The sequence below is a fragment of the Phalacrocorax aristotelis genome, chromosome 1 (genome assembly GCF_949628215.1).
Source record: "Phalacrocorax aristotelis chromosome 1, bGulAri2.1, whole genome shotgun sequence".
NCBI lineage: Eukaryota > Metazoa > Chordata > Aves > Suliformes > Phalacrocoracidae > Phalacrocorax > Phalacrocorax aristotelis.
This window is the reverse complement of record NC_134276.1, coordinates 148,341,148-148,363,520: the sequence shown is the minus strand read 5'-3', so window position 1 is coordinate 148,363,520 and position 22,373 is coordinate 148,341,148. Positions and strand designations below refer to the sequence as shown.

Below are 22,373 nucleotides of genomic sequence, written 5' to 3'. Positions count from 1 at the left end.
CACAGTAAGAAACAAGGTGAAGCCTGGTGTCTATAAAGGGACTTTCTAAGTGTATTAGCCAGTTGTCTACTAATGTGTAATGTGTGTAGTACATCTTAGAGGACCACCCCAGTGATCCCGGCCCTGACCACCTGGTGTGCTGATGGCATCAATGGGATGCAGCAGCGTTGTGGGTGGAGGGGAGGTCCAGCCATACGTAAGCTGGTAAACCCTATTGTATGTTTCCAGGTCTTGCTTCAGGACTGAGGAGAAAAGAAAGCTAGTATTGCTGAAAAAATGTAGTCTCGCAAGAAAGATTTGTTAAAAGCTGTATTTTAGACTTCCATAAACAAACTTTTCAGTTATGTGTTTAAAGATTGAATACAATTTATGGAAAGGACTGTCTTGCAAAGGATCCTGTTTGCTTAGTTTGTGTCTTTTTTTTTTTTTTTTAAATTCAAATCCCAGAAATGGTGACTGTACACTGTACGAGCTGCTTTTCTCCCCACCATTTACACTGGATAAGTCTTTATCATCCCCAAGTGGCCAGCTTCTAACAGCTGTGTTTTGATAATTTCTAGCTATTTTAATCTCCCTATGTTTAAAATTTTGCAGGACCACTGCTGGATTTTACCAAAAAAAAAAGGTTGAGAGGGATTTCCTGTGCTCCCTGTTTTGCGTTACCTAACCAGGTCTGCAAGTTCTATCCTTTTTTTAAAAAACACAGTCCGTTATGTCCAAATTTATTCCAGTCCTTACTGAATCTGTGAAAATATAAAACTGTTAGAAAGGTAAGTATGCCTCCAGCCACGACGCTTTGTAGATCCGAAAGCAGGAGTTTGTGAGGGGGTGGTCTGCTCTGGACAATGTCCATGAGCAGCCAAATGCTGGCCTGTCCTGGCTGTCCCTGCTTCTCCGTGGCTGCAGCCGGTGGCTGGCGGCTGGTTGAGTGGCAGTTCACGAAGAAGCAGTGAGCAGGTGGGATGTGTGCTGGTTTGTCTCAGAGAGACGCTGGCTGCTGGGAGATGAAAGTCTAGGAGAGCTGAAGGTCAGAAGACAGGCTGATAGCAAGAGACCCTCCAAAGCTCTCTGTGGAGAGGGAGAGGCAACTCCAAGGCAGGGTTTGTTTTTGTTTTCCAAGTGATGTGAAGATACAGAGGTAACGGTCTGCTTTATCTCCCATCTAAAAGGCTTTGTATAGGTCAGTCCTGCTGTCTGTGTCAGTGTGAGTGGCAGTGCTTGTGTGTATAACTGTGGCTCATGACCAGCCTCCTTCCCAAACACCAGCCGGCTTCCTCGGCAAGCGTGGGCATCAGAAACAAGGGTCCACTCTGCCCTCGGAGCTGTAGCTCCACAGCATGCTAGGCTGGACCTCCTGACGCAGTGCTTCCCTCACCCTCGCTGGGGCCGTTTGAGGTCACGGCACAGGATAGTCCAAGTCCTCGGTAACGTCGTGGGCAATGTAACTACTTGAGGTGGTTTGTAAACACAGATCCATGTGGATTTGCTGGTCCTTGGAGCGTGATCCCAGGCCTCAGTCTCTCATCACCAGGGATGTTAGCAGACCACGTTGATTTTTTTCAGGAAATTCTTATTTTCAGGAAATTCTTATTTTCAGGAAATTCTTATTTTCAGGAAGTTTGAAGTGGGATTCAGATGCCAAACACAGGCGTCTAGCTCCATAATGAGGCTTCCTGAGATGGTCCCATGGTACTAGGGAGAACAGTATGAGACCAAAGGGGGATGTGGAGGTGCCAGGAGTGGCAGCTGGAAGCCAAGGGGGATATGTCATGGTAACTCAGGTGGTACTGGTGTTCGTAATTAGACAATTTGGTTGCACCTTTGGCGTCTTTTAGGCTGAGCCCTTTGGCAAATATGGCTGAAGGGGACAGAGGGGGAGATGGTGTGATGTGGACAGGAAAACATAGCTGTCCCTGTGTACTGATCGAATGTACTATCATATTTATTGTTGAGAAGCTGTTTTAAAATCAATCTTGACTATCATAGCATTTTTAACTCCTGATGTATTCATGAGTGTTTGGCAAACTGTGCACATTCTTAGTTTTGAGAGAGCTGACATTAATAGCCATTAAGTTAAGTCTGAAACTGTGTGGCATTGTTAATTACCTTTGTAATTTATTGAACTTACAAAACTTAAGTTCCTGAGTGCTATGACTAATTATAAGATTGGAAATTAATCCAGAAGTGGAAATTACAGCCATACTTGAGAATGTCTCTCAGACAACTTTTATCATTTTCACATGCTTTTATCTGCAGGTCTCTACGAGGAGATCCGTCAGTGCCGTGAGGCCTGTGGAGAAGCTCATATGAAAACAATCTTGGCAACAGGTGAACTGGGGTCCCTTGCTAATGTCTACAAAGCCAGTATGATAGCTATGATGGCAGGTAAATATATGTGTTTTTCTTTTTAAGCTAAGAATGTCTTTGCAATATTATTTATGAAGCTTAAAAAATTGTAGTTATGAAAGTTTAGTTTTGCCGATAGTGGGCAAAAACTATTATGAAGCAATTACTGAAGTTGCAGGTGTAGTAATGCAGTGACACTTGTTTTGTGTAACCACAAAATCTGCACAAAATGTTAACACTTAAAACTGCTAAATGGCAAAACTTGTAGGAAAAAAATATTTGTTGTCAGATGCCTGATCCTTGGTATATTTAACAAGGATGCATATACTTGGGCAGATACGCATATTATCCAGGCAATTGTGGTGAACTACAGATGTGGTGCAGGTAGGTGGCTTGTAAGCTTATTTTAAATGCAGGGGGAACTTTCCCATGAAGATTCATGCTGAGACCTCTCATTTCTGGTTTGTGATCGCTTCTTCTAACCACCACTATGAGAGTGCAGTTTGGGAAACGAACTGTACTGGACATGCAGCGAGGGGAAGAATACCACACATTCCAGCAGGTGCTGGGACGGGATCAGTTACAAATGGTTTTAACTGGCACGCTTAAAAGCGGTAGCAGTTGCTACTGGCAGTTAATTGATGCTTCAAAAGGTCTTTGGTCTTCCCTGTCTTTGAAAACTCGATTATGTCTGACCTGATCTGTCTGCCTTTTATCCTAAACCTTTCAGCCAAGAAACACATTCCCCTGAGCTGTGTATGTTCTATAGGTATTACATTTTTGCATAACTATAGCCATTGCAGACTGAACGTAGGAAAGCACCCATTTGAGCCCAGAGTTATAGCAGTATATTCTCTCGACAGCTTTGGGCCTGTGCTGATACAATTTTTCCTAGTTTAACCAGGATTTTAGGGCTGTGGTTTAATGCCATCTTTAAGATGCAAAACCAGGAATTGGCTGATAAGGCTATGTTATTTGAACTCTGTTCTAGACACCTGCTTCCTCCACTGTGCTTGAAAGAGGGCTCTTCACGTATATTGATAGAAAGAAGTGTACAGATATATTAAGAACCACTTGGGTTAGTCTGTCTTCTAAACTTTCCATAATTTTTGTCTTGATTTTTTTTTTTCTACTGTAAACTCTTCAGACCTGGAGTTTCTTCTTATTTTAGAACAAGAAGAAAGATCATACAAGGGTCTTGTCAGTATGTAAATAAATATTCAACTTGCTGCTGACCTCATTGCCTCGTTTTACAACACTATGCTTATCTAATTCAAATGGAATGGGAGGCATTTCAGGCTTTTTGCACGCGCAGCTACAATGACAATTAGTATCATGAGTTACAGATCAGTATTAGGCCAGTAAATAATGCTTTTAATTAGAAGAGGTGTAAGAAATACACATTTCCTGTCATTTAAACTGATGTACTAATCGTTATGATCACTTTTTGTAACATGGAGTGGTGAAAAAATCAGGCTGTAAAGCATTTTAACATTTTCACATTTCTGCTGGTGTAGTTTTTTTGAAAAAACAGCAGATGGCTCTATTGTTAATGATTTTCCTTGCATAGTTTTTCATTTTACAAGATAGCTATCCATCTGAATATGTGCAGTAATTTCCTTATTTCAGTCTCTTGCTTTTTCTTTGTGGGTAGGTGCAAAAATAAGAACTTATTGGTGCCCTATGTGCATATATTGAGGGCCAGTTTTTCAGACTCAGACTTGTTAGAACTGCTGAGAACCTCGAATTCCAGTTGAATTTTGTTTGATCTGCATATTTTTAGCATTTTGGGGAGAAAGTAATTTGGCACAGTATGTTTGAATTCTAGCTTTAGTATCCTTTTTTTTTTTTTTTCAACTGGTGCCATGATTTAAAAGAAAGAAAGAAAAAAACTAGATTATCTGTGGGCACGGCAGGCCCTGACAATTTTTATCTGAAGATAAGAAAGCAACACCTCTGATAAACTTGACTCCAGTGATTAGTTTTATATGGGGAAGTGAGTTACACAGTATAGTGGATTCAACTGCAAAACTGTCTTTAGAAGTCTTTGCTCTTGCTGGCCAATTGCTCCTGCACGAAAATTTGCTGCTCCTTCAGCCCTGCTGTTAGAAGTACTTGTCTTGCTGCATTGTAAACTGAGCTTTCAAAGTAATATGGTTGAAAATTACTCCAGAAAAGGGATAACTACTTTGTTGTGGGCTTTTTTTTTAATTGGTTGGCACTGTTTGGTGTTGTTTTTTTTTTTTTTAATGGTCACCACCTCAACAATCTGGTTTACAGCCTTGCCTTGCCTGCAACCGTATCAGTGCAACTGAGGACATGGCCTGCAGTCCTTAAGCTGTTTGCACTTCACAGTGCATGATGTAAGCCCAGCATGTAGCGAGCGCAAAATTGTAGCCTTACAGATGTTTACATTGCCATTGCTGAGCATGCACACGTTCACCTAGGTTCTGAAGCACAGAGCCACTAGGTGTGTTCTAACATATATAAAAAATATATATGTATTTCCCATGTGTCTCATTTGTGAGACACTGAAGGCTGAGAGAGTAACACAGTGCTAATTTATCACTAGCTCTGTGGTTAAAAAGCTTGCCTGGGATGTCTGGGGCTTGGTCTCTCTGACTGAGGTTCTTCTCCCACACAAGCGTCAATTTTACAGTGTATTTGCCATTAAGGATCTCAGTCCCTCCTGATAAAGTTGCTCTGCATTGCACAAAGCAATTAACTGAGCAGTGAATACAACCCAGGTGTGTCTCTCAAATAATTTCCCCAAATTTCTATACAGTTTTGCTTGTGCTCGCTTGAAGAATTGTTGCTGTATGCTGGGAACCACAGCTTGTTACATTTAGTCTGATTCAGCTAGCAGGTGGGGGTTCAGCCGCTGGATGATGTGGGGCTAGCTGCACAGGCTTGAAAAGGAATGTAAAAGGTCAAAAAATGGACACCTCTGCGTTGGCTGGGATTTTAAGATTTTAACGTGGTGTGCCCATGCAGTTTTATATTCAAAGCAGATTGCCTAGGCTGCTTCTATAGGCAAACGTCTCTGCTCTGAATCACAGACCCTTGCAGGACTCGGTGGAAGCCATTCACTGCACACCAGCGAGTGAGGCTGAGCCCAGTGAGACGTGCAGATCCCAGCAGTGCACTGGAGGTGGAGGCCAGTTGTAGAAACGGTGCTTTGTACAACATGCCTGTGTGCAGGATGTTAATGCTTGCACCTGCCAGAACTTGGGAAAAAGTGTTGCTTCACAGTGAGGTGTGAGAATAATTTACCTTTATTTTGAAGCAGTGGCACTTGACTTTTCCTGTGTCTGAAATAGTACCTCCAAAGTACCATGACTACTTTTTCTTCCTTCTCTAGCACAGTGTATAAGGAGAAAGACATCAGAATGGGAGCAGGCACCCAGTTCTCTTAAATTCTCCTAACCACACCTTTCCAGACTTGGCTGACACGCTAAAAATTCTTCTGGAATATTTGAGAACCTGTTTTTGAGTGAAAGAGGCTGACAGCCCTCGAAGGACAGTGACTCACCTGGCAAGAATAATCTATGCAAGTGCTAAGAAGGGCATAATGGCAGGTGGGATTGCGCATCAGAGGCTCCGTGTCACCACCGAAGGAGCACATTGTTTTTGGAAAGCTGATGGAGAGAAAATACCAGTATTGAACAGGGAACTTTTGGTCATTGGTTCTTGAGCTTCTTGAAGTATTGATTGTGGTTTGAGTACATGGGCTTCTCAAGGGAAACTGACTGCATCTTCGACTCTACCAGACAGCTTCCAGGCAATGAGTAGAGCAAACTAATCAGCAGTTTTCACTGGCTGGTGTATACTTGTGTAAGTCACCTACAGCAGACGCTCAAATCTGTGTCTTTGTAGCCTCTTGGAATAAACAGTCTGAAGAACACAAATGGGAGCTCCTGACTCCCCATACCAGGGGGAACTATGTTATGTTTCTTCATTGTGGTTGAATGGCTTTGAAAAACAGGTCTTGTACACAGTTGTTTTATGAGAAGTAGGCCATTTTTTAGTTTTTATTTTTTGACACAAAGATCAGAAACTGCCAAGGAAGCCAGACAAGGAAGGGAAAGATGATGAACTTTCAGTGGGATAGGAATGCTTCAGTAAAGGTGTGGATGACCTAACTGCATATTTCAGTCATATATAAGGTTTTTATTTTGGAAAATCATGTTTTAACCATACTGTGTAATTACAGAAACTTCATTGTTCTGTATAAGAATTCATATTCATTAAGATATGCAGACTTGGGGCGAGGCAGAGGAAGTGATTAAGTATATGTACTTTAAAAGTGAAGACTTCATCTGTGTCATTTTAACTGTGAAAGCTGGTCTTGGCAGTACGGCTCCTTCTACATCACACTTTGGGGAGCTAGGGGAAACACAGCAGTGATATATGAAAGATATTTATTTTCATTAAATATACATTTAAAAGAGTACCTGTGGATAGATCAGGAAGGTGTGATGTATGTTCTTCTGTATCTCTACTAAATGTATGGGTTTAAAACAATTTTTTCTTAGGTCAAATAATTTGTAAGTTGAGGTACTGACTCATGTAAAAATTGAATTTAGAAAGGGAATGAATTACTGCTAAAACAAACTAACATCTCAAGTCTCTACCAGGAGAAAACCCTGCAAAAAGTGGCAGAAGATGGCTGAGGTAATAAGGTCTCTGACGCTGGTACGTTAGAAGAAGAAAATTAACGTGCATGGAATGTGAAGCAGGAATTCTTTTAGATGCCTTGATACTCTTCATTCCAAAGTGAACAGAAATAGTATAGCCAAACAGTGAAGAAAAGCTGTTTCTTGCAGTTTTCAAGAGAGCCCACTATCAGTCCTCCCAGGATTCACTCTGCCTTACAGGAGTGGTTCCAGTTAACGAACGCTTATCATTTCCACAGCAAACCTTACCAAAACTCTAAAGGCATAAATGGGCTGATCTTGTACTGGATTCAGAGAAACTGGCTGCGGGCTGTAGCGTTCAGTCTTTGTTGCACTGCTCCCTGCTTTTAAAGACAATGTTCCAGCAAAGAAAACTCAGGACATGGGAGTAGCCATGAAGAGGTTTCCTCAAAAATTCTGAAGACTGGAACATCTCACTGCACAAAAGCCTAGCCCTAAATTAAGAAAAGATATAACAGTTTAATGATTATAAGAAGAGAGTCCAAGAAATGTAGGTTGGAACATCACAGGATAATGCCTGGCTACACAAAGCTTTTGCCCCCAGCTCTTAATAAGGTTTTCATACTGTCATTAATATTGCTGAAGATCCATTTTTAGCATGAATAAGGGGAAGACAAATTCTAAGGTACCAATAGCTGTTATTGTTTTGAGCACTGTGTTGCACAGGTTTATTCTGAGCAGGGTTAGGTGGTGTGGCTGTAAACATGCTAGCAGCTGTCTAAGTGCAAGAGATTAATTTCCTACTGCTGGATGTGGACTACTGTGATCCAAAACTTCTACCAAGCAAATGTTTAATGAAAAATAAAAGAGAAGAAAGGAAACCAAACCAGCAAAATTTGACTGAAAAGCTAGGCATGCTTTGCGCAAATCCTACTAACGCAGGAAACAAGACTACTGAATAAGTAATAATACTTGGCTCTTAGATAGCACTTTATGTCTTCAAAGCACATACAGACATTAGCAGAATAAATCTCACAACTGCCCTCTAAAGTATGAGACAAAGATCATACCAGACAAGTCAAAAGTCAAGCTGAGATCTGTTGTGAGTTCTTGCCTTTAAATCCCATGCTCAAACCAAATGTCGAGAGTCCCCTCAATAGCATGTGAGTTGTATTATGTTTAAATAAAAGTTTGGTTTAATTATGTGTCTACAACTTCAGCTGTAATCTGATACTAAGTCAGTCAGTTATTAGGGCCCAGAACATTTCCAGATGAAAGGCAAACCAAGGGAGGAGGCTTGATAACACATATAAAACAAGATTTCAATTTGTGCCTCGTTCTACACATGTGAAATAAAACCAACTGTACTGAGTTTACAGTGTATCTGTAAAGGGTACAGTTTACACTGTAAAAGGTCCATTAGAAATCAGGGGCAATGCATGGCTGTCATCTTCTAAAAGCTGACTGGGTCAATATTGGCAGCGCCTTTCTACGCATGTGAACTGACTCCAAGTTCTTTCCAGGGTGACAGATGATCTTAAGCTCTGGTCCAGCAGTCCAGTTTAGGGCTGGGGACAAACTAGTACGTCCTTACTCTTCAAAATGTGTAGGAAGAGGGCTTACTGCCTGGCTGGTGACTAAGGCTTTCTCGGTCACAGTGGTGGTGGTTTCTGCTCCCTCCTACCAAGCAGGAGTCCAAGACTGAGTCCAAGGTGTGACGGGCGTTGCTTGCTGTTCCAGCCTGGCTGAGCTGTGCTCACTGGCTGGGGAAGGTAGATGTTGAAATGCAGCGTATTCTTGTGTCTGCTTGTCTTCAGAGAACAAAGCACAGTGCAGAAAGAGTTCTCCCACCTGTGGTGTCAAATGGTAGAGAATAATCCCAGTTTCCTGTGGCTGTGATCTTCTGGCAGTACAGATTAGACCTAGTGGGGGCATGAGCACATTTCTGAATTTCTGTCAGTTTACTGAGAGTGCATAAAGCGATGTTTATGTCAGCTCTCTTCTGTCTGTATGCATGCAGACAATACCTCATTTGTCCAAAGATCTACCCATTCCTTCAGAATTTTTAGATTAATTTGGACTTGCAGAGTTTGTACTACTTCAGTTCTTTGCATCATGCAGATGCATGTTGTATGTCGTTTTAGGAACATAGCCTTGGTTACTGTCTTGAATATGTAGAAGTGGTTGCAGTTGGCTGCTGTAAGAGGCTCATCAGGACAGTAATTAACAGTATGGAATTACATTAGTAGTTGATAACTTCCCTGTCTGTTTGCTGCAGCAGATGTCTTGCATTCTGCATAGTCTGCAGTTGTTCTGCCTGTTCAGAGCTCCAGTAAGCACCACTGAAAGTTTAGTGCAAGAAACAAGCACAAAACACTGTGGAAAATGAAGACACAGAGCAGATCAGAGTGAGGTGGTCTATCTCAAAATTTTGAATTATGGACTAAAAATTTTTTTGGTTTAGGAGTTAGATCAAAAGATGGTTTTGGCAATATGGAAAGTCTTTAACTCTAACCCATCTAAAAGAGGTCTGTACAGGAACAAGTGATCTCATTTATTCTGGTACAGAGTGGGGCAAAATAAAAAAGTCACTAGTATAAAAATGCAGATAGCTGCATGCTCAGTAAGGCAGTACAAGGCTTCTCCCTTAAATGATGTAATTGCCTACAAGTTTAACAGTGATACTGCAGCTAATCACTAGAAATAATGTAGGCATGATAGATAAGCTTGGAGTTGAAAAGTTCTAATAATGCAATCACAATATCCTCAGGTTTGAATTACTGATGAGAGTCCATACAAGGAGCAGTAACACAAAAAAAAGTTGGGCTTGAGTAAAGCAGAGCTTGAAGGAATGCAAAATGAGACTTAAAATCTGTCTGGAACTCAATAATGTATGTGTAGGAAATCAGAAGTGAAGGAATGGAAAGTGGTTAAGAAACACTAGGGCAGGCTCTAATGAAAAGTCTTTTCAGTAAAGTCAAGAGAGACACAGAACCCTATATAGAACCCTGTATAAGTAGAGGACCCTATACAGAACCCTGTATAATAAGAGAAACAGGGATGTTGGGGGGGGAAAAAGGTACAAAGAGTCTGTGAAGGGAGAACAGAGTTGGAGTGTATACAGTAAAACCTCATTTGTTTGCAGTTTGTTAAGCTAGAAACCCAGACGTGCATGCGATGCCACATTTTGTTATGCATTTATTTATGTGCTTACTGAACTGTGCGCTAGACTATACAGCCATATCTGAGGGAAGATAGTTATCTGGGGCCGTTCATATTTGTCATACCAGGGTGCCTGGCAACACAGTTTGCTAATTTTGTGAAATGTGTGTTCGATTAACGGTGTTCTACTGTAATCAGAAAATAGCAATATACAGCCTCTACGGAAGTCAAAGAAGAAATACCAGTGTAAAACGGATGACATCCATCAGCTCTGGACCTGTTTATTTGATTTTGAATTATCCATGATACCGCTTGACCCTCTACCCGCCCTGTTTACAAATAGGAACAGTGCTATTTCCAAGTACCTCTCACCAGAGGAATACCAAGTTCGGTCAGGAAGCCAGAAGAGGGGTAGGATTGTTCAAGACAGCAGAGTGGCTCCTAACTTTGTCTTTGCCTTTGACAACTCTGTTGTCTTCTCTGTTTTTCCATATGTAAATCCCAGGACTTGTCACTGGATCTCAGAGAAGGGTTTGAACCCTGATCTGCAGATTTCTGTTTCTTGACCTCTAAAAAAGTGGCTATTCTTTATGCTTCAACCTTTGAAACTGGTTGTGAAATAATAGATTACAAAGAATAGGCAGGTATTGACAGTATAACATCCTGCTGAGAGGGGTCAACCTTCTATTAACAAACTATTCTAAATGCCTGAATAGCATTTTTCTTCTGCCGATATTTGAGATCTTTGCAAAGCATGTTAATTAAGGAATATCTAAATGGTATACTTTCAATTTATAACAACTGATGCAGAGAGGTGAGAAGACACCCCTGTTGCGTTAATTTTCTCCATGAATGAAACCTTGTTTCTATGTTAAATAATTCGTTAGAATTTGAGTTAAAACTTCTGAAGTTTCATATCACCTCAGACTCAGAAATCGTTGCACAGTGAATAGTTCTAGTCAAACATGCCATCAAAATAACACAGCTTCATAGCAAAAAACTTTGCATCTGTGAAGCTCCGGTATTGGAGGTAATGGTTTGAGAGAATGCAATTTTAAAACATGGAAATATTATGTAAAATCAATAGACGTACAGGGTGCTATTTATTTCTCTGTTATTTCAGGTTGTTTTTTATTGTGTTAGCAGCAGGTGTTAAATTCGACTAAACCAGTGAAAAATAGAAATAAATATTTAATTTACTGTATCTATCAATTATACAAAATTGGCTTATGAAATATTAAAGTATCTTTAAAGAAATTGCAAGTAGGAACACTAGTTAGAAAATCCAGTCCCGTAACAGACACTTAATATGGACGTGGAAATGAACTAAGCATGATTTTAGGACTGTAGGTCCTGGGATTTTTTTGTTGCTTTTTAAGGTGTCAGGGCCTAGTGATCGTGCCTATCTAATTTGAAGGTATATGCTCATGAAAGCAGAAATGTGAAATTAGACTTCTAAAGAGAAAGACGTTGAATGGAAAAATACACTAGGAATATATGATCTTGAACATCAACAGGTTATTTTAAAATGCTATGGACACTCATTTGAATAAATCCATTTAATCATAAGGAACAGAAATGCCATGGAAAACAAAGAAGCATAACAAGAGATGGAGACAAACGTAAGTGAAATACATATTGAGACATAAAAGCAGGACAAAAATGAGTCATACGAAACAAGAAGTTTGCCGTAGGAGGTTATGGATAGTTTCCTTACTGACAAACTGGATGTGAAAACTCACTGAGGTCAATATAAAGACATCCACCCTCTTGGAATAGATCGTGTTCTAATGGTGCCGACGCTGTATTTCAAAGTGTTACATCATTAAGTGCAGAGAAGCAGGCTGAATACCCAAGCTGACTGCCAGGACGCGTGGTGCTACAAGCACATTCCTCACTGAGCTGAACAGGACTGCCTATGCAAATGCAAACATTTATGCTTGGGCTTAACGTTTTCCCTTCCTTACAAACAGAAGTTTTTAACCAGAATTTAAAAGGTCTTCTAAATAGACTTTTTCAGTCTTTTCTCAAAGGGAAACGTTTCTATCAGAATATGACCAGAGGATATAGTAATATTCTTCAGGAATGTGCTCATTTCAGTGGTGTTTGGAAAGAGAACTGCATGGCTTTTTCCAGCTTGCCTCTGTGGTTGCTTGCAGTGTTTTGGTGAGTTGCACAAAGGGACTTGAATTTCCTTGGCAGGTACCTGGGTTACTTGGAGCCCGTCTCCCAGGCTTCCTGTGCTCCTTTGATATGTGTTGCCAAAGTCCAAACCATGTTGGGAAGATGTTGAAAAGAATGGAAGATATTCCCTTCTTTGATACTATACTTTGGAATTTCATCCCCTGGGAAATTATCCTGATTTATATATTTTTAAGTCCTTTTCTGAAATGGTAGTGTTTAATTGCAGCATCTTTCAGATAAGGCAATTTCTAATTTCTGACTATGCTTACTTTGTAGTTACGAGAGACCATAGCTTTCCCAGACCTGTGTGTAATAGTCCTGCTTTTGAGAGAATTTTTGTCAAAGGCAATGACAGCAAAGTCCATAGTCTTCATGGCAAGTCAACAGGGATCTGACATCTGATTGTCATTTGCACCTTTGATGTTTCTTCCCCTCTAGCATTTGTGCTATAAAGTGATTTCCCTGCAGCGTACAACTGCAGCTGAGTTCTTAAGTTGAGTTCTTCCTGAATCTAAGATGTAGAAAAGATTCCTCCTTGATGATGCAGGGACTCTTTCTTAAGCAAAAAGCCTTCCTTCCAGTTACACTGCCAATCCAATGTTTAGTTTACCAGCCTATCCCAAACATTGCAGAGGTGAAGTCTTGTGGGTTATCAAGATTTGTTAATTCATCCCTAATGGACCAAAAAGGAAACAGATGATGATGTTCCATATTCTGTGCAGCACATTAAACTTAAATTATGCAATACAAGATTATGAATCATATATCTTCAAAAGCCTCCTTCCCACTGGTCCTGGAAAATGGATGTGTAGAGAGCTCAAAGGAAACAAAGCCTTATGCATAAATGGAGCTTTGAAAAGAATCCAAGCCCTAGGATGAGAAAGCAGCTTGGTGGGGTGTGGTGGAGGGGGGTGCCATGTTTCTCATGACTTTTAGTTCCCAGGAAGAAGAGGGGTAGCATTTTCAGGTGGTTCTCTGATAACAAGATGCCATATAAGTGCTGTTGATAGCTAACTGGTTACATTTATGTTGTAATCAGGTACTGTGTTTGCAGCTACTCTGGATGCAAACAAATTTAGCTTCACAGCAGTTTGCTTGGTTACCAGTTGCTGCACAGTTGCAGCTTCAAGGCAGGCTCCTCCGAGCACTTCAGCTGGATGGACCCTGTGCTATTGTAATGATGCCATTTCCAGCTATTTCCGGTGCCTGCGTTAGAATTACAGCTCACTTAGTTTTAAACTAACTGTCTCCAGAGTGTACTGTGGAAATGCTGGTTTGTTGCTTAGAAGTAAAACAAAAAAATGCAAGTAAAATAAACAGAGCTACTCCATGCTTTTTAACAACTTGGCGAGTTCATTTTCAGGGACTTGCTTGTATTAGGAAGTAAGAACTGAAGGCAGGAGAGAAACCTAGGAATAAAGTAATAAATTTTTCTGCTGAAATGTTCATGAGATTAAGTAAAAAAAAAAAAAAAGTGTTAGTGAGGGGCTATGTTTGAAGGGTTCCCTGTGCCTTTTTTACTGTCTTAAGAGCACAGTTTTGGAGCGAAACACAGGAACATGCAGAGCACTTCACAATCTCTGCACGAAAATGCTGCAGATAAGAACAAATAATTATTAATTAGTAGCACCGCTGCATTTTGTGACTCAGAAATAATTCAGAGAAGGGTTCTGCCAGTTGAGGTTATTGTCTAATGTCTGGTTCCTGAAAGACAGAAGCAGGAGAGGATCTGAGATTGAGTGGAATTTTTAAATGGTGGAAAGCAAAGGGAAGCTAAGAACAGAATCCGTTCAAGTTTGAAGGAGGCAACTAATATGGCATTTGAGGTATCAGTGATGCATTCTGTATTATTCACGGCCGTGACTCTGGTATGGTTTGTAGGTTTTCTACGTTTTCCTTTGGTAAATTAGGTGGGTCATCACATAAAAAGTAAAGTAGTCAGTGAAATGTATGATCATTGTGATCATACAAAGCTTGCAGATGTCTTTCCACAAAATGTGAGTTGCTACAGTGCTGATTTTTATGTTAATTTACTAGTGAATAATTTAAAAAGACCTGTTTATTTTTTAATAAAAAGGAAAGATATAAATTGACTGAGTGTTCCTAATGTTACTTACAGCTGCCATTGAGCAGATGTTAGGGATTCTTAGTGGTATGCTAGACCAAAATAAGTTTTATGACTAAACAAACAATTTCTTTTTACTACCAACTCTTTCGGGCCACTTCTCTCCCAAATTCACAATAAATGGCTTTTTAAAGTCTCCTCATAAATAATTACCTTTCTGGTGCCACTTTTTTCTAGGCACTTGGATTTTAATTAGAATGATGAACTGTTTTAATAAGTTGTTAAATAATTTTATCTTTTTAGGGCTGAATCCATTTTCCATTTCTCTTGGATCTCATTGGTTCCTGGGATTTTAATCCTTTTAATTCTTGCTAATTCACTTGATATTGCACTTTCACTCCCCTTTATAAATTCACATTGGAGAAGCAAACAGCATGCAGCAGCATCTTTTTTCTTCTGAACTCTCTGCACGTACACCCACCTTAGCTTGCTGGCTAACAACGGTCTCCTGTTACTAGTAACCATTTTGTTTAACTCAGTCATTTTGATCACAGTAAGTTTGAAAAGATAGGTAATTAAACGGAGACAATGCGTTTTTGCTTTGGGCTAATGTCTGTGGGCCTAAAAGCACTCTACAGAAGATGTCTAGCAAAGTGAATTCTGTGCTTAGTTGATAGATAAGGGATATGCAACACTGCTATACTCTACTTCACACCAATGTCTTTCAATGTAAATACTTATTAGATATCTTTGTGTGTGATTTGATGTAGAGAAGTGGTGAGCACATAATTCCTCGTAACTGCAGCTGTGATTCAGTATCTGTGAAAAACAGCTGCTTTATTGAAATGTACGAATTGCTGTCGGGATGGTGGGGAGAGGAGAACCGAGTGACAGGTTTTTAAACTTCCTGATTTTTAGTCTCATGGCATGATCAAGATTTACTTAATTAAAAGTGACTGCTATTAAAAACAAAACCCCCACAGATCATGTTTAAACTTTCATAGGTTTCTTTCAGATTACGTGTGAAACACAGAACATGGTAGTATGCCTCACAAGCCCACTTCTGACACTGAATAATTGGAGTCACTACAGGACGTATTAATACTTATTTAGATATTGTTAAAAGTCAGAGTTAAAAGTGTGGGTCTTGCAAGGCTTTACTTTTATCGGGTTGGGGTCTGTCTGTTCACATCAAATATCTGTTTCTTTGGCATGGAGCCTTGGGTAGCTTTGCTTACTGTTATGCTCTGTATGACCTTAAACAGAGCATGCTTAGGACCAAGCTGAAATGGAGAGACAATACTGCAACTTTTTGCTATTTATGTCAGAAGCTTAGGATTACAGAAGGAAAGGTATAGACCAGGCAGTCATGCTTCCTAGTGTGATGGTGACATCATCGCTACCACTGCAGTTTGGCAAGTGACAACGCGGTAAAACACAGGTAATGTTTTGCTTGAGCACTTCTATTTCTGAACATGTAAGTGTGGATGAAGAAGCCATTGATACCAAAGTGAGGCTCTGAAATATTGCCATGCAGAGCTACAAACTTTAGATAGAGGGTTTTTTTCTGTAAGAAAGACATAAAATGTACTGCCTCAATGAATAGTGACATTTAATAACTTGCCACTAAATACCTATGAGGATATATATACCTCTAACACAAAGAGAGTTTGATACTCAATTTCTTTCATTCACAGTATTCCAGTAAAAAAAGTGGAATGCCAAAGTATAAAATGATAATATATATTTAGTGTAGGTTTTTAACAATATAAAGCCTATATATAAAATACAGATTTGAAGATTGAAATATCATCTTCGTTTTGCTAGTGGACTAACAAAATGTGCATTTCTGTATCAGTTTCAATTATTTTTAACCAAAAAACCCTGGCAGTTGTTTAATCAGATTGTTGGTACTTTTGGTTTGAGATGCTCACCATGATTGTGGTCTGTGACCACATCAGCACACATGCTGTAGACAAATGGAGGTGGAGAAACAATGCCCCAGCATATTAAATACGTTTTTATGAGTTGCTGCCTATTTCTGACGGTGCTTAAGGGTCTTTTTGATTTCCTTCTCTTTTTAAAGTAGTGCTCAGTAGATTGTTATGCCAGAAAGGTCTGACTGAATTTATCAGCAACAAGCCTTCATAAACCATCCCTTTGAAATAAAATTGTTAGTTTTGCCATGTAAGCATCATTAATAATACAGTGGGGTGAAAAAAGATTTCCTAAAAAACAAGAAGTGTGTCTTTCCCTGACCCCCAGCAGAGAGGTGCCTCCTGCTTGGAGTGTGGCTGCACAGCCAGGGGTTTTGGTTGGTTTTTTATTGAAGGGGACTGGCAGGCTTTTTGGTATTCAGGCCACCTGAAGAGCTAGAAACCTTGTAAAACAACCTACTGACAGTGGTGAAAACATCTGTCAGTACCTGGAAGCTCTCGCCCACATTGCAGCCTATGCACGTGAGCTTTTGCAGTTTTGCCAGATGTCAAATTATCAAAGTGGGGAAAAAAAGAAGTAAACACTCTGAGGGGCAAAAACTTCTGGGAAGCACTAGCTGTGAGTAAGGTCAGTATCTTTTAAAAACAGCCATAGCTTGCCATTTTACTATGCTGCCTTATGTGTAGGTAAGGCCTTCCTGGGTGTTGTTACCCTTTGGATATTTGTTGCATCAGGAGGATGCCCAACACCTGCACCCAGGAAGTCCATGATAGAATCTACATGTTTGTAAGTTGACTGTATTGAAGACTTTCAAGTATCACAAAAACTAAACTAAAAGCGCCTAACGTTTTCCTAGTAATCACGTGATTACTGGAAGTGGAATATTCAGCCCTCTATGTCAGCCCCTAAGTAACTTATTCTCCCTGATTTGTAAAAGCCAGGAGGAAACACGCACATCACAGATGAGTCTGGTGAAATCTGGCACCTTGTATTTTTTCCAGGCAAAGCCAAAATCTTGACATTGGCCACAAAGTGCTTTTGGGAAATGCCTTTGATGCTGGAAATCCCCCCAGTACTGAAGCCTCCACCTGTGCCAGCTGCCTTTTTATGTGTAGGGAACAGTGTGGAAGAGGGGCCGTTTGTCCTCTGCATGACAAAGAGGCTGGATGCTGGACAGATTCTGACTGTGGCATTAAGACATGACTTTCAAATCTCAAAAATCAATCCTGCCTTTCTCTGGGTTAGACTCAGAACAGAATCTTAAACTGCTTTTATCATGAGGTGTTGAAAAACACTCAAAATGACATTGAAGTGTCATGATTTTGGCTGTATTATGTATGTATTTTTAAAAAATCTTTAAAATTCATAGCACCTTTCTGATAAAGTAGACTGATTTTCTACTTGCTTTGTTCAGTGTGGAGTATTTCCAAATGGATTTTAAACAGCTATTTCTTCAATTTGAGTAATTTTGTTACAAGCTAATAGACAATATGTAACCATACCTGAGTTTTAATGTTAACATATTTGTTTCATAGCTGCTATCAACATTAAAAAGCACAAAGCTAAATGTGGTTGCTAAAACATGGTATGCAATATGCCATGTAGTGCTGTGATTCTAAGCAGTCATGCATATTTATTATTCTCTTCCAAATTGCAGTGCTATTACTGGTAGATATATCAGGGTTTTAGCCTCAGTCTGTAATATGTCATGTACTGGACAACATTTTGAGAGACTGAGATGTATTGATCCAAACCCAAGAATGCCAAAAGGGAAAAAGCCTGACCTAGATCAGTGCTGTTTTAATTATATCACAGTTTAGGATAGTTTATCATTGCTTAGATTAGTTTAAGTGTGAACAAAAAAATGATGCAATGCAGTTCAGTGTTTGTAAAGGAAACTTAATGGGTGAGATTCTCAAAGCAAGTCTAGTTTCTCCCACAGCATTTTGCTTTTTCACCCAGGCCAGCAGGAGCATGTGGCTCAGTGCTGAGAACCTGAGTGCCTGCATCTAATCTGAAAGGAGAGGCCAACCTTTATGTTGCTTCATAATGGAGCAACAACTTGTTATATCAGCAGCCTGTGTGTTACTGGTAAACCGATGAGAATAATGTCATGGTTCCTTCTCAGACATCCATCATGCCTTTAGCTGCTGTATGCGGGTCACTAACACTCTGCCAAAGCAGGGAAAGTCACCATCCCCCTCTGGGCCCCTGGCCTCATCCATATTCCTGTACAGAGACAATATGTTATTTTATAACCTTTAGCTTTTTTTTAATGCAAATGATGACTTTTGGACATTAGGGCAATCTGCAGAATTCAGCCATCACTATCTTTGCAGCAAAGATTCGAAGGAGGTGTTGAAAGATGTGGCTGCCTTTTTTGTAGGTAGCCACTGTGTAATTGTGGAGATGGTGGTGGTGGTGGCGGCAATGAGAGGGAGCAGGTCAGCTGCTCTGTGCCTCCATGCATGCTGTGGAGCACTTCCACTAGATTTGACACAGGTGCTACAGCTACTCTTACAACTAGCACACTATCCATGCTTTTTTGGTTGTTTGTGGTTCTTCTACTCCCTTCCAATTTACTCTTCAGGTATTCTGGTAGCTGATGGAACAGCCACATCTTAAAGCTAATGGTAATCAACATGCTTCTGTCTCCATGCACCACCACTTCTGCTACTCCTTTGACCACTCTTCTCTCCATTGGATAAAATGTGCCATGGCTGCCTGCTTCTGTTTTGTCATGGGTATCGTGCCGGAGGAAGCCATGTGTTCAGGTACCTGGGGCCAGAGCTGTGCCACCAGGGCTGCCTCCTGCCCTGGGTGTGCTGGGGTGCGCTCTCAAGCAGAGCCTTTTCTAGAGTAGAGAGAAGACGTGCACTGCTGTCTCTTGTATTTTGTATCTTGCTCAAGATCAGGAGTGTGGCAAAAAATAGCCCACAGAGTAGTCTGTAAAATAAAACAGCATTGTGAGTGGATAAGCTGAAAGGAAAGGTGTATTTTTTTCTCCATGATTATAGTAACTTTACGATTAGGTGTTGGGATGCATTGATTTATTTCTTCTTTCTACCTTTGGCTCGTCATGTGTCATTAGGCAGACTGCTTAACCAGTTCCAGTAATGCCATCTGCAAAATGGAATAAGGTTAATATAGGTCATACACTGTAAAGCCCTTGAGTGTAATACATGGTACACAGTTTTAAAGAAGAAAAATGAGATCTTAGTAAAGAAACATGAAATTTAACAAGCAGATAACAATACAGGGATTCCTTAAGCTTCCTTGTTATCCCACTAGTCACTCTTGGGAGGATATCCTGCTGCTTCCTCTTTGGAGAGGAAGAGGAATGGCTATTCCAGCAGCACGTAATTGCCTGAACTGCTCCTGCACCCTGGCATCTCCCAACACTGCTTCTGCCTGGCAGTACAGGAGGGGACTGGGTGCCTGTTGCCTCCTGCTCTTCAGTGTGGTTTGAAGCCTAAAGCCAAGAGCCACCATTGACAGGGACTGCAGCTTTGGCCTTTGAGCCTGGAGCACATCAGTTATTTATCTTCTCTTTCGCCATACCAAATAGGGATTGGGTTGGAAGGAATGCTCTAAAAAAGCAAAAGCGCATGTTATGTAGCCGAGTAACAGAAGGTGCTATGGATCTTTCTGTTGAACCTTCTAGAGAAAGACATTTTACAAGAAACTAATGCTAATTAAGTAATAGTATTCTATGGAGACTGATGGTAGGCACTATAATAGTGCATTAGCAAGCTATGCATAATTCAGCAATGCTGAATTCTTTCAGACATCATCTACAGGGGATTTTGCCTAAGTATGGACTTAATAGTTTGTCCCTTTGTGTGCATGCGTAAGTGTCCCTAAGGGCATCGTTTGGCCTGCAGAACACCTGTTACCAGAGGTGGTGTACAAGACAGGAAGCATCCATTCTGAGTCTTGAAAACAAAGCTGAGATGATAGGATGGGTCATTAGAGAGGTTGCCTTATTTGTAAAGAGACCTTAAACATGGAGTCCTATGATGTCATTTCCCCCACACCCCTCCATGCAGGCACTTTTCCAAAAAGAATTGCAAAAAATAGGCAGTTCACGGAAGTCTAAGTTACAAGCTAGCATTTTTCAAAATGGTAGCTTAGACACAGGCATGTGAAAACATGCATAGGCACCTAACCAAGTGGTCTGGCAGAGTAGCCATGTGTGATGGAGTTAAAGCTACTTGGTGAGCTACTGCTAAAGAAGCTTCTCTTCTCCTTCTCAACGGCAAAGTTAAGCTAGCCAGGAATGTATTTTATCTTGCCACTGCAGTAGGATAGGGACATGTAAGTGGACAATTATGATGACTCAACTGACAAGAATTAGCTACTACATTAGCCTTTTTTACCTTGCCCTGCCTCTTATTTTCAGAGGGTCGATAACCTGGTCACCCCTAGTCAGACTAATTGTGTGTAGATCTTAAGACCCTTATTTTAGGTACTCATGAAATAGAAAGATGACTTGCTAATGGGATTTTATGCACATTTGATAATGTACTATTTTATCATTGCTACCTTGTCAGCACAAACAGGACAGGGGATTTTGCAGGTCCCCTCAGCAGCACACCTCTTTGCCACCAGTCCTAGAAATCTTGGAAGTGTATGTGTTCACCCTGTGTTGCCGCATAATGTTACATCTGAGTTGCAGCAACCAAGACATGTTTGTGCTCACTGCAGGTACTTACAAAGTATCACAGCATAATTGTCCCTCTGCAAGCATCTCTCTCTTTAAACTATTGTTTAAAACTGCCAGACCCATCTTTGTTCTTTATTAGGAGTAAGGCAACAGAACAGTCTGTAGTTATCAGGAGATAATCATTCCCCAAGGGCATTTGAAGCACTTCACAACCGAAAGGTTGTGATTACTCCACGATTGCTGTGATGCTTATTATTCCTTATTGCTTAATTACAGAACCAGAGTGTGTTTCCTGGATGCTGCCATCTAAATAAGATTCTCCAGTTCTCATGCTCTGCTTCAATGTTATGTGGACTGGGAAGCTTTGTAGCGTTTCAAGATGATATAGAGGATAGCAGCAGGGCAGGCCAGTCATGGCAGCTCTTCTGGCCTTCAGGAGACCAGGACATTCAATCCCTGCCCTGCCAAATGCTTGCTGAGAGGCCGTGGGCAAGTCACTCAGCTTCTTTGTTGCTCAGGTCTACACCTCTGCTCAGGTGCTACCATAAATAAGGCTGTGTGAGTATCTAGAATAGAAATAATATAACGGAATTCGTCTTGACCTCCAGGTATGGACTCAGGCAACATGCTGTGAAGACACTGATTTTCTTTTTAGCAGGTGCACATTCAGCTGGCTTATTCTGAGTGGTCTTTGGTGGAGTGCAGTGGCTGAGGGTCATATGTGTATGGGGGGTGAGAGTGCAAGGGAAGAGAGGATTTAATATCTTAAAATACTCTACCTGACTTCACAAGATGTGTGACTGCCGCCCAAGTGGTCTGGCTCCCAGCGGCGCTGAGAGCTCAGTTGCTCTTGACTAGAGGGAGCCTCTCAAACAGAGGCTGTGGCACGGTTCACATTTCTTAAGGTTTATTCAGATTTCCATCTCTGGATAAAGTAAGCTGATGCAGTTTGTGCTTGCCAGGCTCTGGTGCTGTAATGTATCACAGGCAGGTGGATTTCTAGGCTGGCATCAAGCCCACCTGAAACAGGCGTGTAATGCTGCTGTTTCAAAAAGGCTCTGATGCCTCCACTCTTCACTGATTCAATGAGTCTTACATGACTCGCTGCCTTGAAAGGCAATGTACTGTTGTGGTTGCACATTGGAAAAGAGTAGAAAGTGTGGCCTTTTCCAGGTTCACTGGGCCTAGAAATATACCCTGAAGAACTCATTTTTTTAAGTGTTTGATTTAATGTTTCATTGAATCGTGGAACCTGCTCTAAGGAAGGGGAAAGCCATCCAGCATGTATTTTAACATTAGCCTTGATTTTTTGACTGTATACCTTCATAGGAAGATCAGAAGATGGGTGATGAAACTCAGTTTCTAAATCATCACC

At 40.7% G+C, this 22,373-nt stretch overlaps 1 protein-coding gene across 1 annotated transcript in view; it reads left to right on the top strand.

The window, feature by feature from the left end:
- DERA (deoxyribose-phosphate aldolase) overlaps nt 1-22,373 on the top strand; it is a 56,446-nt gene that overhangs the window by 23,575 nt on the left and 10,498 nt on the right. The window contains exon 6 of the mRNA XM_075114995.1: nt 2,257-2,385. Coding sequence (XP_074971096.1) covers nt 2,257-2,385 — 129 coding nt within the window. The remainder of the gene's footprint in view (nt 1-2,256; nt 2,386-22,373) is intronic.